The 16394-nt window shown below is 40.3% G+C and overlaps 1 protein-coding gene across 1 annotated transcript in view; it reads right to left on the minus strand.

Moving 5' to 3' along the window:
* Positions 1-16394, minus strand: part of LOC126354526 (Bardet-Biedl syndrome 1 protein homolog) — a 150502-nt gene that overhangs the window by 65661 nt on the left and 68447 nt on the right. The window contains exon 4 of the mRNA XM_050004253.1: positions 13074-13189. Within this exon, the coding sequence (XP_049860210.1) occupies positions 13074-13189 (116 nt within the window). The remainder of the gene's footprint in view (positions 1-13073; positions 13190-16394) is intronic.

Below are 16394 nucleotides of genomic sequence, written 5' to 3' on the forward strand. Positions count from 1 at the left end.
CAGTCATCTGACTGCCACAAATCAGGTCTCTTCTGTCACAAATTGTTATACAGTGTTTTCAAACATCTAGGTAGAAATCCTGGTTAATTATCAGAGCCTGTGGAACAAACTATTGTTAGATGACTCCTCTTACATCAAACAAAGTAATCAGAATTGTTTTAACATTTGACAAGCTTTACTACAGCAAGGTGAACTTGAGTCTTTCACTGGCTTGACTGTTGAATTGTTTCAAAGTTGTAACCATAGTGCCATGGTTCATCAACTCTGATGACTTAGAGAAAATTCTTCAGCTATTTTAGAACACTTGTTTCAAAACATAGCATGCTTCCATGTGTTAATAATGTTCAGCAGTCAACAGCTGAGGAAGGACTATGGCAGTCACTCTTTTCGTTTCCAAGACCATATCACAATATCTAAGTAGTTCCTCAGACTAGTCTGAACATACAAAAAGAAGCAAGCAGGGGACTTCAATTTTATATAAAAAGAGGGAAAATTTAATAAACAACAATGTAGGGAAAGACAGTTTGCTACTTATCATGAGGAAGACACATCAAGTTCCAGACATACACAATTAAAAGACAGTTACATAAAGCTTTTGGCCACAGCCTGCATCAGTATGAGATACACACCATTCACACACACAAGCAAGCACACATCATGTACACCACACAACTGCCAACTTCAGCATCTTGGGCCAGAATGAAACTATCATGTGGATGCAAGCAGCAGTCTGGAGGGTATGGGGAAGTGGAAGGGATAGTAGTGTACAGTTGAGAAGAGAGATGTACACTGGAGAATGTGTTGTATGAATAACTTCCATCTGTGCAGTTCAGAAAAGCTGGTGTTGGAGGGAAGGCTCCAGATGGCTCGGGTTGTGAAGCAGTCATTGGCCACATTTTGCAGTGACTGTTCATCACAGAGGACAGCTGGTTGGTAGTCATACCAATATAAAAAGCTGTGCAATGATTGCAGCAGAACAGGTACCTGACATATGTACTTTCACAGGTGGCCCGACCCCTGATGGGGTAGGATAAACCTGCAGTAAAGCTGGTTAATTACATGTGTGCATTTACAGTTGGCCCAACCCATGATGGGGTAGGTTAAACCTGTGACAGGACTGGAGTAGGATGTGCTGGGTGGGTGGACTGGGCTGGTTTTGCACCTCAATCTTCCACAGGGGTATGATCCTTGTGGCAAGGAGTTGGCATTGGGAGTGACATTGGCATGGACTAGGATGTTGTGGAGGCTGGGTGGGCAACATAACACCACTTTATTAGGGCGAGAAGTATCTTGGGTAGGATGTCTCTCATTTCAGGGCATGATAGTAGGTAATCAGAGCCCTGACAAAGGATATGGTTCAGTTATTCCAGTCCAAGATGATACTGGGTGATGAAGGGGATACCCCTTTGTGGCTGGTTCTTGGGTTCTTACTGCTATTGAACACTACCTTTCCCAATGTTCTTCAGACTACAAACCCACTACCTCATTCCTCATATACCTTGTTACCTTTATCCTAGCTCACAATTACTTCTCATCTGAAGATGAGGTATATAAACAAGTCTGCAGCACAGCAATGGCACCCACATGACACCTTTCTACGCCAACCTTTTTATGAGCCATCTAGGGGAGACCTTGCTAGCCATCCAAAAACACCTAATCCCTTGTCTGATTCGGGTTCACTGATGCTATCTTCATGATATAGACTTCTTTCCTTCACAATCTTGACATCTCTCCCATCTGCTTCATGTGGTCCTACTCAAGCAAGAATGTCACTCTCGTAGATGTTGACCTCCTCCTCCTGATGGCTCTATCCACACCTCTCTCCACATTAAACCCACCAACTACCAACAGTACCTGCATTTTGACAGCTGTCATCCTTTTCACACCAACAAATCCCTCCCCTACAGCCTGGCCACCCGGGAATGGTGTATCTGCAATTGACAAAAACTCCTTTGCTCAGTATGTTGAGGGTCTCACAAAAGCCTTCACCGACAAGCACCATCCCCCAGACCTAGTCTGCAAATGAATCTCACATGCTATTTCCTCTCACACCCCCAATCCTCCAGCCACATATTTTTACATATTTATGCAAATTTTAACATATCTGTATGTATTTTGCACATCAGTGCATGTTTCTGTATGTTTTTATGTATTTTTATGCAACTTCACCTATCTTTTTGCTTATCCAGCTCCTTTCACAACAATAAACACCTATTTTTTCCCATTACCTTTCACCATTCCTGCCTCAATGGATCCTTGCTCCATCTTTGTGTACCACTTCAGAAAAGTATCCCTTTTCCTGGCTAAAACTCAGCCCCACAGCCTGTTTCTCACAAGCTGCCTAGATCATGGAATCCCCTAAAATGGCCTAACAGTAAAGATTCCTTTCTTTGGATCCCACCCCTCATTTCACAATGACCTATACCTTTTCAGATTCCACCACTCCCTGTCCTTCACAAATCTGGTGCTGCAAAAACACATAAACATGGCGCAGGTATCCCAGAACCATCTCTGCTCCTTCTGCATGATACTATTACTCTGCCATCCTTACTCTATACATCACACCTCTGAAACTTAATCCCTTGCTCTCCAGCACCTGGAGGAGCATTCCAGACACCACCTCCATAAGTAATCTCACCTGCTGACACCCTACGGTTGCCTCAGGGTACCGCCATACAACCCCTATCATACCCGCAGTGTTCCTCCTCGTCCACCCCTCATAGGAGCTAAACCCTGCCTAGCTGAGTTTTTCAACTTACCACATCCTCCAAAACACTGTACGAGCTCTACACCCAATCCAGAGCCAAAACATTCCTGCAACGTTGTGGTTAACCTTTCCACCAAAGCCCTCAGATCCACAGAAGTTTCAATCCTATCTAAAGGCCTCACCTCTTGCCCTACACCCATATTTAACCATTCTGGACTTGCCAAAGACCTACTCTCCTTCTTCCGATCCCTGCAATGGAAGCACTTCTTTGCCACCAGTCCCTCCAACCAAAATCATCCTTGTTCAAACATTGAACCATGCCTCCCCCTCTTACCTAACCACCTGCTGGTCACCTTCCAGGAATTCCTAACCTGCAACTGAGCCTCACCATCCTTCCCCAGGTTCCTTCCTCAGAACACCAACCTTTCTGTAGAAGAAAGAACAACTATATACAACCTCAAAACAACTGCTAACCTAATCATCCTACCTGCAGATAAATGTTCCACCACTGCTGTTATGAATTGCAGTGGCTACCTGGCAGAAGGCCTCCACCAATTATCTGACTTCTCCACTTATAAACTCTGCCAGAGTGATCCCATCCCAGAATTCCAACACAGACTCCAATCCGTGCTTAAAGCTTTATGCTTTTTACCCAGAACATCTCCCCCGAATCCATTTTATTCCTCAACCCTATGACACTCCACACACCCACCTTCTACATACTCCCCAATACCCACAAACCAAACAATCTTGGATGCTCCAATGTGGCTGGTTACAGTGCCCCCACTGAAAGGATTTTGGCCCTCACTGACCAACAACTCCAATTGCCCATAATTTAGCCTCCTACATCAAAGGCCCAACCAATTCTTCACCAACTCCATCACCCCTTTATCCCCTGGATCCCTACTCGTCACTTTTGACACCACCTCCCTATACACCAACATCCCTTATGCCCATGGTCTTACTGCTATTGACCCCAATGTCCTTCAGACTCCAAACCCACTACCTCATTCCCCATACACCTTACTAACTTTATAATAACCCACTGATACACCCACTAAATCCACTGGGCAGAACAGGTAATTAGGATTGTGGAAAGGGCCAAATAAGGTTGGGGTCAGTATCATCTTCTAATTGTATTTTTTTAATAATTTAATAACACCTTTACAACCAAAGCGGCACATAGCCGGACCTTTACCGAATGCAACTCTTTCATGGCTGAAGGCCTCCAAACAAGAAATCTTAACAAATTAACAGGAAAAAAATCCAATTAAGTTAGCGATAAAATAATCAAAAGACATCACAGCAAGGTAGATACAACAAAGATACGCAAAGTGCAATACTGAAGGCTGAAGGCCACGATTAAGTTTCAAAATTTTAGAATATATTACCATGGACTTTTAAAGGCAGAATGCCAGAATGTTTAAAAACAAGAAATCTTAAAAATCAACAAGATAAAAATGAACATATTACTGCCAAGTGGAAAGCCTCAAGTAAAAGCAGATAGAACAAACATATGCAAGGTGCAATACCAATGACTGAAGGCCACAATTAAGTTTCAAAATTTTAAAATATATTACCATAATATTTTAAAGGCAGAAGGCTGGAATGTTTGAGCTTGAAAGATAAATTTAAGAATTAATGTTGCCAAATTTTTAAGAAAAAAAGAAAAAACCATAAGCCTTAAATTTTAAATCACTGTAAACAGATAATTAAACACCGGTGGCACTCAGAAGCCTCCAGGGAGGTTGGTTTGCCCAGGTTCACTTAGTCTAGACCGGCAGTGAGCCCAACTACACTTGATCCATAGGAATGTAACCAGGGGACAGCCACAGACCAACCGACACAATGACTTGCTTCCCATCAATCAGTACATGAGACCTCAAACAGAAAAGGTTACAAACAAACCTCAAACAGAAAAGGTTACAAACATGATAATCCATAATGGAGTATGTATAAGCTGTCAAAATTACACACCATGTTGGACAGTGACAACAGGTGAAGAAAGGACGCTGCCTGAAATTATGTTAGTGGCCAGGGCAGGTAACCAGGACACTAATGGCCACAATGCAGGAAATTCCGCTGGTCTGCAGCAACCAACCGACTCCTCAGAATGCCGACAATATTTAAAATAGTTACCAGGATATAATGCCAACTACACACACAACCCAGCAAACACTGCACAAAGACTTGAACGACATCCAACAGTAACTAAACACACACGAAGACAAATCAGAAATCAATGCACACACACACAGCCGTCTCATGTACAGTCGGCAAGCCAAAACGCGTCGTCCGGTTGGATGACCGATAGACAATCCACCAAGACCGTGGCCCGGTTCAAGTGATACGTGTCAGCAATGGTCAGGCAAGTCATGTCAATGTAGACCTCACTGCTGCTCCAATCCAACTGCAACTCTCCAATCCAACTCCCCGACTGGCAGATTGGGACTGCGCATATCGATACGCACTGCTAACGCCACCCATGGTAAGGCAAAGCAGCAACTGAGTAACAGTAATAATTTAAATTAACATAGTGAGGTGGAAGTACGTTAAAAACAAGGTGTAAAGTACATGATAGTGGGAACACGAGCCACGCACGGCTTACCCACAACAACTAAACAAATCTGTGGCACAGCCATGGACACCCATATGGCACCTTCCAAAGGCACCCTGTTTATGGGCCATCTAGAGGAGACCTTCCAAGCCTCCCAATATACCAAACCTATAGTCTGGTTCAGGTTCATTGTGATAACTCCATGATATGGACTTAGGACTGAGATAGCCTATCTTTATTCTTTAACAACCTCAACATCTTTTCTCCCAACTGCTTCATGGTGTCCTCCTCAACACAACCTGCCACATTCCTAGGTGTTGACATCCTCCTCTCTGATGGCTCCATCCACACTTCTGTTGACATTAAACCCACAAATCACCAATAGTACCTGCATTTTGACAGATGTCATCCCTTTCACACCAAAAAGTCCCTCCCATACAGCCTGGCCAACTAGGGATGGCGTATCTGCAGTGACAAAAACTCTCTTGCCCAGTATGCTGAGGGTTTCACCAAGGCACTATCCTCCAAACTAGTCTGCAAACAGATCTCCTGCACTATTTCCCCTCACACCCGCAATTCTTCCACCACCCTCGAGAACCACCCACAAAAGAGTGTCCCCTTCATCACCCAGTAGCATCCTAGACTGGAACAACTGATCTATATCCTTCGCCAAAGCTTTGATTACCTATCATAATGTCCTGAAATGAGAGACATCCTACCCAAGATACTTCCCATCCCTCCTAAAGTGGTGTTCTATTGCCCACCCAACCTCCACAACATCCTGGTCCACCCCTATGCCACTCCCAATCCCAACACCTTGCCACAAGGATCACATCCCTGTGCAAGACCCAGGTGCAAAACCTTCCCAATCCACCCACCCAGCACTTCATATGCCAGTCCTATCAAAGGTTTATCCTACACCATCGTGGGTGAGGTCACCTGTGAAAGCACATGTCAATTACCAGCTCTGCTGCAGTCATTGCATAGGTTTTTGTGTTGGTGACTACCAACCGGGATGAATGGCCACCGCTAAACTGTGGCCAAGAGCAAAGTAGACCATCCTGTGGCACAACATGCAGCTGAACACAACACACTTGATTTCAATGGCTGGTTAACTATCTGAGCCATCTGGATCATTCCCTCCATCACGAGCTTTTCTGAACTGCACAGATGGGAGTTACCCTTACAACACATTCTCCACTTCCGTAACTATCCCGTCCTCAACCTACAGTAACATACTGCACCACACCCTTCACCAAACAGTTTCCAACCCCTCTATCTTATCATCTTCTCCCCATTCTCATTTCCTGCCCTGTTTATTTGCAGCCCTCTGACAATGCAGCTGCCCATCTTTCCCCACGCTCCTCTTTTCTGCTCATTTTTTCCCCACCTCCATGTCCCACAACTTCCTGTCACTCCACCAGTTGGCAGTCTAGTCCCTGCACACTCCATCCGATGGCGTATGTCTCTCTTCCCTTCTGTAAATTACTATCCCTTCCCCTTCCCCACTGCCTCCAGATTGCTACTTTCATCCCATGTAACAGTTGTATTCTGGCCCAAGATGCTGGAGTTGGTAGTTGTGTATACATAAAGTGTGCTTGCTTGTGTGTGTGAACCATGTGTGTCTCTCTTTTACTGATAAAGGCTGTGGAAAAATTATAGAAGTGTCTTTTAATTATGTCTGTCTGCAATTTGATGTGTCTTCTTTATGGCAAGTAGCAGTCTATCTTTTCCTACATTGTTGATATCCCTACCTGGAGTTTCCATGTTTGAAGATTTAATAAAATATTTTTTATTTAGTCACTAAAACATGACTAAAACTTACATTTTATGTTTGCATGCTGTAATATTTGCTTTGGATGGATGGTGAATGCAATGTATGTTTTAATGGCAATATGATATTTTTTAAGTGATATAATTAAAATTTAACAATTTTCAGAATTTTTCTTTTACTATAATCTGAAACTGAATTTCATGGTTCTAGGCCAATGGGAAGTGCCCTACAGGTTTCTTGAGTGGGTTTGTATCACAATATGTGACATAAATGCCCGAATCTTTTGATTGCATTAACCTAGAAGCTAAATTGTTTGCACTGGTAAGGGACCATAGACTTCAGATTGTGACATAAATTTGTACTTGATACATCAAACTGTTCTAGAGAAAAAAAGTTCTTAACAAATGGACAGACAGAGAGAAAGATGAAAAATGACAAAAAATATTTTTTTATGTGATAAAATTACAAATAAATAATTTTCAGAATCTTTCCTTCACTTTTGTTGTGAAACCTTGCTTTGTGCCAAATTTCATGATTCTAAGTCAACAGGAAGTAGCCTACAGGTTTTGATAAGTGAGTTTGCGAGCATCAAAATACGTGACATAAATGGCTGAATATTTTGATTATATTGACTGAGAGGCTTAAAATTTGTACACCGCTGAGGGACCCTGGACCTTAGTATATGATATAAATTTTAACTTGATACATCTACCTGTTCCAATTTGCAGACTGAGGCACAGTACCCCATGAAACCATCTAACACTTGAATTTTCTCCACTGCATTTTCCTTACAGCCAGTTTTTAACATCTCAAGAGTTTATGTGCCAGTTTTTCTGAGCAAGAAGGAAAAACTTTATGGCTGCATGCTGGCCTTGAGAATCAGTCATTACAAAAACAATGAGCACACAAAACATCTGTCAATTAATAATTCCACAAGCTGAACAGAAGTTTCTTTAGTGATGACACTTGGCTTACTGACTCAGGAATGGTAGCTCTGTAAGTATCTAGTGGAAGATATGGTGCTACAAAAACTCTGCCCAACACAACATCAGTTTGGTTTCTTTGGGTATCCCCTCATGCATACCCATTTGTGGACTTAAGTTGCTGTGGACATTTTTGGGTTCACTGCCATGAAGCTGAGATGAGTCAGCTTTAGTAATATTGGAATAATGGTTAAAGATGGTGAAGCTGTAAACCATCCACGACCACAATAAATTGTGTTCACATTAATATTTCAAGGAAACAGAACACACAAAGAGATTGTTGTCAGACAATGATGTGCTATTTATAACTGAGAAGCTTAGAGGATTGTTAGCTTAGGAGAATGTAAAACATGAATAAATTTCATGGTATCATCCACAAGCTAATCCTACATATCACCCACAAGCTATTCCTACAAAGGTTACACAAAAAACTGGGGAAGCTCTATTGAATCTACTGTGGAAGCCAGCTTATAAAATGAAGAGAAATGATAACAGAATTTCAGAAAGGACTGGCAGTTACATAAGTGCCTCCTCTGCTAATGGTAAGTGGAAAAATGAATGGGTGAACCTGTTTTACAGTTGACAGAGTGGCAAGTCAATGGAGAAGTGTAAGAAACAGTGGAAAAAAATGAATAAGATACAAATTAGGGCAGCAGAAATGAGAAAATGGGGAAGACATGTCAGAAATGACAGAAAATTGTGATACAGGAGATCTGGTGTTAGTTAACAACCAACAGATGAGTGCAAGGTGTAATAATAAAAAAAAGTTCATTCATGAAGTGCCCCCTATAATACAGATGATGCCTGACCCTAAGGCATTAGCTTTGAGTCACCCTGTATTCAGAAAGGTTAAGGGTATTTGTAGTAGTGAAGATATGAAAAAGAGTTCCTATGCATGGGACAAGAGGGTTTGTAAGTGGAGTTTCTAGTTGACTTACAAAATTTTTGGTACAAAGGGTCGGTATAAGCAGTTATTTGGAGCATTATTCTCATTTACTTTGTGTTACACCTTAAACATGACATTTTTTAGCATAGCACGAGAGCACATTAGCAGTAAATAACTCATTCATTAATACCGAACTGACAATATTTTGGTGAAACTTTTCACTGCAGAAAGATATAGTTCAAAGTCAGAAAAAAATGGTTCACCACATGCCACAACAGAGATTCTTAATAATGTGAGTAATCCCATTTCTACGTAGAGAGACCTCACACTTCCACTCTCCATTGTCTTATGGAATTATCTTCTGGTGTAATGACAAAGAATAAATAAAAGTTTTGCCTGAACTTGAATATCACACATACAGCCTTTAGACTGTCTTGATATTTACATATTTCACAGTACCTTACTACTTCTTAATGACATTTTGTAACTAATAACAGAAAGTTTTGGAAAGAGTGCAGTCATAATGATATGAACCAAATGGTTAACAAATGAAGTGAGCAACTCACATTTTCAAATCTTGTTTGTGCTGGGAATTAATTATTAATATTTTACATTATTTGCAGCAGCTAGTATTATTCATAATTTTCTCTTACACACACACTCACACTCACACAAAATTTTTCTACCATTGCCTTCCAAAATTTATTGTATAGTCTCACTAGGATGTTACAAGATTGAGAGGCTGACAAAACCTGCTATGGGTTTTGTAGTGCACAATTCACCTCATGAAAGTCATTTATTAAGACTTGTTGATTACACTGAAACAACAAAATAAATGATGCACTGTTCACAGTCGTTACTGATCCTGTGAATTGTTCAGGACTACAAAGGAAATCAATCAGCAGCAGCACAACTTTAAATATGGTAGTGAAAATCACTCATAAGTGAAGCAGAAAGTAATCACTCAGCTGAACTACATCACAGACTTCAAAAGTAAAAGTTAATGGCAGTAGATGAATATTACTGCTCTCAGATCCCAAGCAGGCACACATGTAATACAAACAGATGAATGGAGTGCACATTGTCAATACTTCATTTGGTTGTGGTGATGAATACATTCAATTCAGCCAGAAGTAAGACTGGGCTGAAGGACACATGTACTTAAATTTGTTGGCTGGTGTCCTTATGTAGCCTGCCAGCTGGAGACGCCATGTTGTCCCATGTTCTCAGTGATACCACCAGACGTAGCTGCAGTGTGTGGCATATTGCTAGTATTGTATCATTCAACTATACGCACAGTGTGATTATGAGACTGGGTACTGTATAGTGACTAGGGTGTAGCTCATCACAGGAAACCTTAATTAGTGTGGCAAGATGGAGATATGAACCCAGATCCTCTAGAATGTGATTCTTGAGTCAAATTGTTGCAACTGTGAAACCTGAAGGGAGTAGTGAGGCCTATGCACATGCAGGTGTGTGCATTTCCATGTTTGTGTGTGTGTGAGGGGATAGGGGGGGGGGGGGGGGGAGGAGGGGTGAAAGCTAAAGCACATTCTGTCATAACTGTAACAATGAATTACTAATATCCAGGTGGGTCTTGACAAGATTTCAACTTGGTGCAAATATCAGCAATTTGCTTTAAATGTACTGAAATGTAAAACTGTACACATCACAACATGCAGAAAAGTGGTATTCTAAGACAACAATTCAAATACCTGTGTGTAATAATTTGTATGGATATCGGATCCATAGGCCACATAAACTATCTTGGGAAAGGTAAGTGGGACACTTCAGTGCATTGGCAGGGTACTGGTAAATGCAGTCAGTCTACAAAGTAGATTGTTTACAGAATACTTGTGTGTCCCAACTCAGAATATTGCTCAAGGGCGTGGGACTCATACCAGACAGGTCTCACGGGGGATACTGAACATATTCATTGATGTGCAGCACAAATGGTCACAGGTTTGTGTGACTTACAAGAGAGCAGCACAGAAACAATAAAAAAGCCGGGAATGACAGGCATCTGAAGATAGAAAATATCTAAAGAAGGCCTACTTACAAAATTTAAGGGAACCATAAGTAAGTGAAGAGTCAAGAACCAATACTTTTGTCCCCTAAGTACTGTTCCTGCAGGGACCACAAAGACAAGCTCAGAAGAACTACAGTGTGTACAGAGGCTTTTATAATAGTTATTCTTCCCAAATCCATACATGACTAAACAGAAAAAAAACCTAACAGGTGGTATAAAGCTAAGTACACTCTTTGCCATGCACTTCACAGTGATCTGCAGAAATTGAATGAAGATGCAGATATTGCCACGCTAATTATTAACGGATGGTTGTATTTAGTAACACTGTGCATCCACATGGTTGAAATTTTGTATTGTGTCAGAACCTGGAGAGTAGCCTGTGGTACTTAAACTACAGAAAGATTGCTCTAAGTGACCAGTGAAAAGAATGAAATAAGAGGTAGACCATTTGGTTCCCATGGATATATCTATTTTCTTTTGTATGTAGGTTTGCTTCACAGAAATGGGGCAGTTGTTAAAGCACATAAAACAGTTTAATATGAAGAGAGACTTAGTTTTTAAAATGAGCAATGTGAGATGTAACATCAATGGTGATTAGCAAAATATTAGTGGGAATTGGATGTGAACAAATTCAACATATAGATAATGATCAATCTTCATATGAAGCCTTATAGAAGCATTTTGAGATGTGGATCATTCATTGCAGACTCATACAGTGAGTGCTCCAAAGGGAGCAAATATATGCCAGCCAGAATGACTACTTTTGCATATTTAAACAAGGTAAATGATAGTAGAAGACAATTCAGACAGAAAGCAAAGCTCACTGGATTCAAATGTGCAGTATTATGGAGCTTTTGTAAGTCTCTACTAACCATGATGACAGAGCAATTTATTGAGGACCACAGCCTGAATCTGTGGGCTATGAGAATAATGAGTTACAGGAACATCAAACTGTAGATAACAAAGTAGATGACAGAAATATGAAATTACAACTCAGTACTGAAATGAAGAGTCTTAAATTTGCCAAAAGTTGAGATGATGCTCTGTTGGGAGCACCTGATGAATGTGAGAAATTCCTGGATTTTTTTTATAAGAGTAGTCTATGGAAATGGTAATGGCTGTGGGTGAAACTGTTAAAGGAATGATTCAATGTGAGTTTTAATATCAGGAAGGTTGCCAGGTGAAATTTCGAAGGTAGGTTATCAGCAAACACAAAGCAATTCATTGAATAGAGTAATCTGATTAAATGTGGGTGTCAGTTGTTAAATGGTGCAAATAATTCACAGAGTGAGATGGCCTTCACAAGCAGATTCATGACTTGATACTATCACTGGCTCTTGAGACAGCTTTCAAAGGCTTTAGTCCAAGGGATAGGATGAGATGTAAGAGGGTAGGTATGCAGCAAAGAAAGGGGCTTGTTGGGGTAACTGTGTGGGAACCTAGAGTGAGACAAGGAGAAGATGAAGGAAAAGATTTGAAAACTGTTTAAAGAAACACTTAACCTGTTTTTAAAATCTGTAATGATATCAGTGGGTGATATCATGTGGTAGTAAACAAAGGACAACCACTTACAGAATTTTATGTGAGTACTAAAGTTTACCAATGCAAAAAGTTGAACATGAAATGCAAGAGCTGTGACAAACAAAGAGATTATTGTGGTCTGAAATGCAGAAGTGGCTGGTGAATGGTTTTAGTTGGACACAGATATGTGCTTTTAAGATTAGGTCACTGTGGTTGGCACTGAAGTGCAAGCAGATGAGCAGGAACAATAGGTAAGAAATAAGTCTTGAAGGAATAATTGTGAGTTCTCTTGTTGTCACTAGATTCTTACAGTTCTCATTCACTACTTGCTACTTATTCACCTATTTTCTGTCTTCTTCTATCCTGTGTCTTGTCTACACCTGTTACCAGTCCATCATTCCCTTAGTTTATGACTTGACAATTGTTATTTCAGCTAGTCCCAAAATCCTTGGTTTTCACACATTGTTTGTTGCTGGAATCTAATTATTATTTTATTTCATATTATTAACATTAGCTAGAAACTTCTGTCCCATTATTTATAATTTTTGCTTTACATCATAAAAATATTTTCAACCACTACATCCAAAATTTGTTGATGATTGACATCTAAATTTACCTGTGACCAAAGATCTTTCTCCACAGGGCTCACATCAAGTGATGGAACAGTAAATTTGAAGTATGGTCGCAAATTCTTGTAGATGTAGACATTAGGACCTGAAGCTACAACAACTCCTGTAAAATGTAAGAAACAAATAATACATAATATGAATCAAAATTATGAATAATAAAGTAAAAGTCATTTGAAAATATATTGCTCTACAAAATATAACAAATGTCTCACAGACCAAAACTATTAAAATGGCATTACAAATCTGTATGGGAGAGTTTACTAAGCAACTGAAAGGTTGTTATTGTCACTAAAGACTTTTCAGCTTTACGTCTTTCTCTATTCTTTTTTTTTTTTTTAATTCTGTATTTTGTGATGAGAAGTACTACTGGACAAGCAAGAGAAATGAAAAGTAATGGACTGAAAAACACATATATGTTGAAAACCAATGCAATTTATAAAGTGAAGTTTGCAGTGGCATCTTAAAATCTGAAAGGGTGATAGGGGAAAGTTATTTTGTCATTCACATCCACAGGAAGATTTGTGATGAGCATTTAGTGGCACAATATTCTGTTAAAGAACATGAGACAGGACACAAAGTCAAATGCACTACAGTGGTGGAAATTTGAGTGTGTATGAGTTTAAATCTGAGGGAATGACATATCAGAGCTACATGCCATGCTGGCTAATTTGATTGACTTTCTACAGTTGTAATTAAAGAAAAATAAACAGGCAGAAATGTCACTCAGATCCTTTTATCATGGAAATCCAAACAGTATCAGCTGACATGAAAAATGCCATCCTAATCATTGACCGTAACACCTGTGGGACCTATTGTGAAACATCTCTGATATGCAACATAGGAAAGACTGCTTTTACAATTCTGCTGAACAGGTTTCAGGTTGTCTGTGAGGAAATATGTCCTGGCTCTCACCAGATTTAGTTTGATATAACAGCACAAACAACATACAGTTAGGTGACAAAAGTCTTGGGGTACCTTCTAATGCTGTGTTGTACCTCCTTTTGTCAAGTATAGTGCTGCAACTCGAGATGGCATGGACTTGACAAGCTGTTGCAAGTATTCTGCAGAAATATTAAGACATGCTGCCTCTATAGTTGTCCATAACTGTGAAAGTTTTGCTGGTGCAGAATTTCGTGTACAAACTGACTTCTCGATTATGTCCTATGAATGTTCAATGTGATTCATATTGGGTGATCTGGATAACCAAATCATTCACTCAAATTGTCCCAAATGTTCTTCAAACTAATCATCAACAATTATGGCCCATCGACATGGCACACTGTCATCCATAAAAATTCCATTGTTGTTTGGGAACATAAAATCCATTAATGGCTGCAAATGATCTCCAAGTAGCAGAACACAAACATTCCCAGTCAATGATCAGTTTGGTTGGACCAGAGGACCCAGTCCATTACACATAAATACAGCCTACAATCATACCATTATGGAGTCACCACCAGCTTGCACAGTGCCTTGTTGACAAGTTGGGTCCATGGCTTCATGGGGTCTACGTCACACTCAAACCCTGCTCCTCTCACCAACCAAAATTTGGACTCAACTGACCAGGCCACAGGTTTCCAGTAGTCTAGTCTTCAATTGATATGGTCACAAGCCCAGGAGAGGCACTGCAGGCAATGTCATGCTGTTAACGAAGGGTCTCACATTGGTCGTCTGCTGTCATAGTTAGTTGACATCTAATTTCACCACACTGTCCTAATGGATACATTTGTCGTTCATCCCACATATTTTTCTGTTGTTGTTTCATGCAGTGTTGCTTGTCTGTTAGCACTGAAAACTCTATGCAAATGCCATTTCTCTCAGTCGTTAAATGGAGGCATCAGTCACTGCGTTGTCTGTGACGTACTCTTGACGCTGTGGATCTCAGAATATTGAATTCCCTAATGATTTCTGAATGTCCCATGCATCTAGCTCCAACTACCAGTCTGTGTTCAATGTTTGTTAATTCCCGTTGTGTGTTCATAATCACACTGGAAACATTTTCACATGGATCAACTGAGTAAAAATGACAACTCCATCACTGTGCTGCCATTTTATAACTTGAGTATGTGATGCAACCACCACCTGTATATGTGCCTACCAGTATCTCATCATTTTTGTCACCTCATTGTACACTTCTACTTACTGTGTTCTGAGATCTTGAAATGGCCCTTGACACCATGATTAGAAACGCTAGACCAATGGTTTAAGAAGTTTTGGCTGTTCTGTATATTTTGCAAAACTGATCTAAAGACTCCATAACTGGTCCAGCTCTGCACCAAAATGACATCTCAGAGGAGTTTCCGATCACAAAGGAGCTTAAAAAGGGCTGTCAATTCATACCACACCCACTACTCTACTCTTGGAGGCCAGAGGCATCATTTACAAATAACAACAATGTAGAATTTTGATATAGTTTGGTCGGATTAATGAAGCCCACCTTGCATTACAAATGCACTGAGCAGAGATCACTATTTTTTTCTTGTTGATATCTCACACTGAACAGGAGTATTACAACTGCATTGTACTTTTTTAGGACCTCCTGCTGCACTGATATCTGCTCTGCACTGATACTTCAGCACAGCTTCCCTCTGAGATAGGTGCACAGCAATTCCACTGACAAAATCTCTCCCACATACAAAATCGTCATTTGTACGTGCACTGACAAATCTAAACGATTCACTATGTTATTAATATAATACATTCTGCATTGTACTAAACATGTGCTCATAATGTTTACTTGCCTTGCTAAATTGTAAACAATTGCAGCCTCTGCAGGACAGGTTGGATACAGGGCTCCACTGGCCAGTGGACACTAACTATGTAAACAGCCTCTAGCCTCCTGGGACTTCTGTGCTTTGGAGATTATTAAAAACACAGTGAGTTGCACTGGTTTGACAAAATTGTTTTCTGTTATTTTCTTCATGAAGTCTTTATTCACAAAACTTTGCAGCCACAGTTAATGTGTGCCAATATATCTTATTCAGACAAATATGTCATAACATTTCTGAAGATGCCTTGCTGGCTTGTATAATTTTTAATTGTGCCTGTCTGCAACTTAACATGCCATCTTCATGATAAGCTGGCTTGAACAATATGTTGATAAATAGGCATTGATATCTTTGTCACTGGAGACAATGTGTTTGGCTACAACACTGATGGCCACTGCTGTTATTAATTCAATCCAAACCACCTGAAGTGATGAGGCTGACATTTACACTAATACTGGGACCAATAAAATGCACTAAGCACCTGACAGGCATTCAGTGGAGCTACTCTGGTAATGTTGCATGTGAATGCTGTGTGGGTGT

This window comes from Schistocerca gregaria, chromosome 3 (assembly GCF_023897955.1).
Source record: "Schistocerca gregaria isolate iqSchGreg1 chromosome 3, iqSchGreg1.2, whole genome shotgun sequence".
NCBI lineage: Eukaryota > Metazoa > Arthropoda > Insecta > Orthoptera > Acrididae > Schistocerca > Schistocerca gregaria.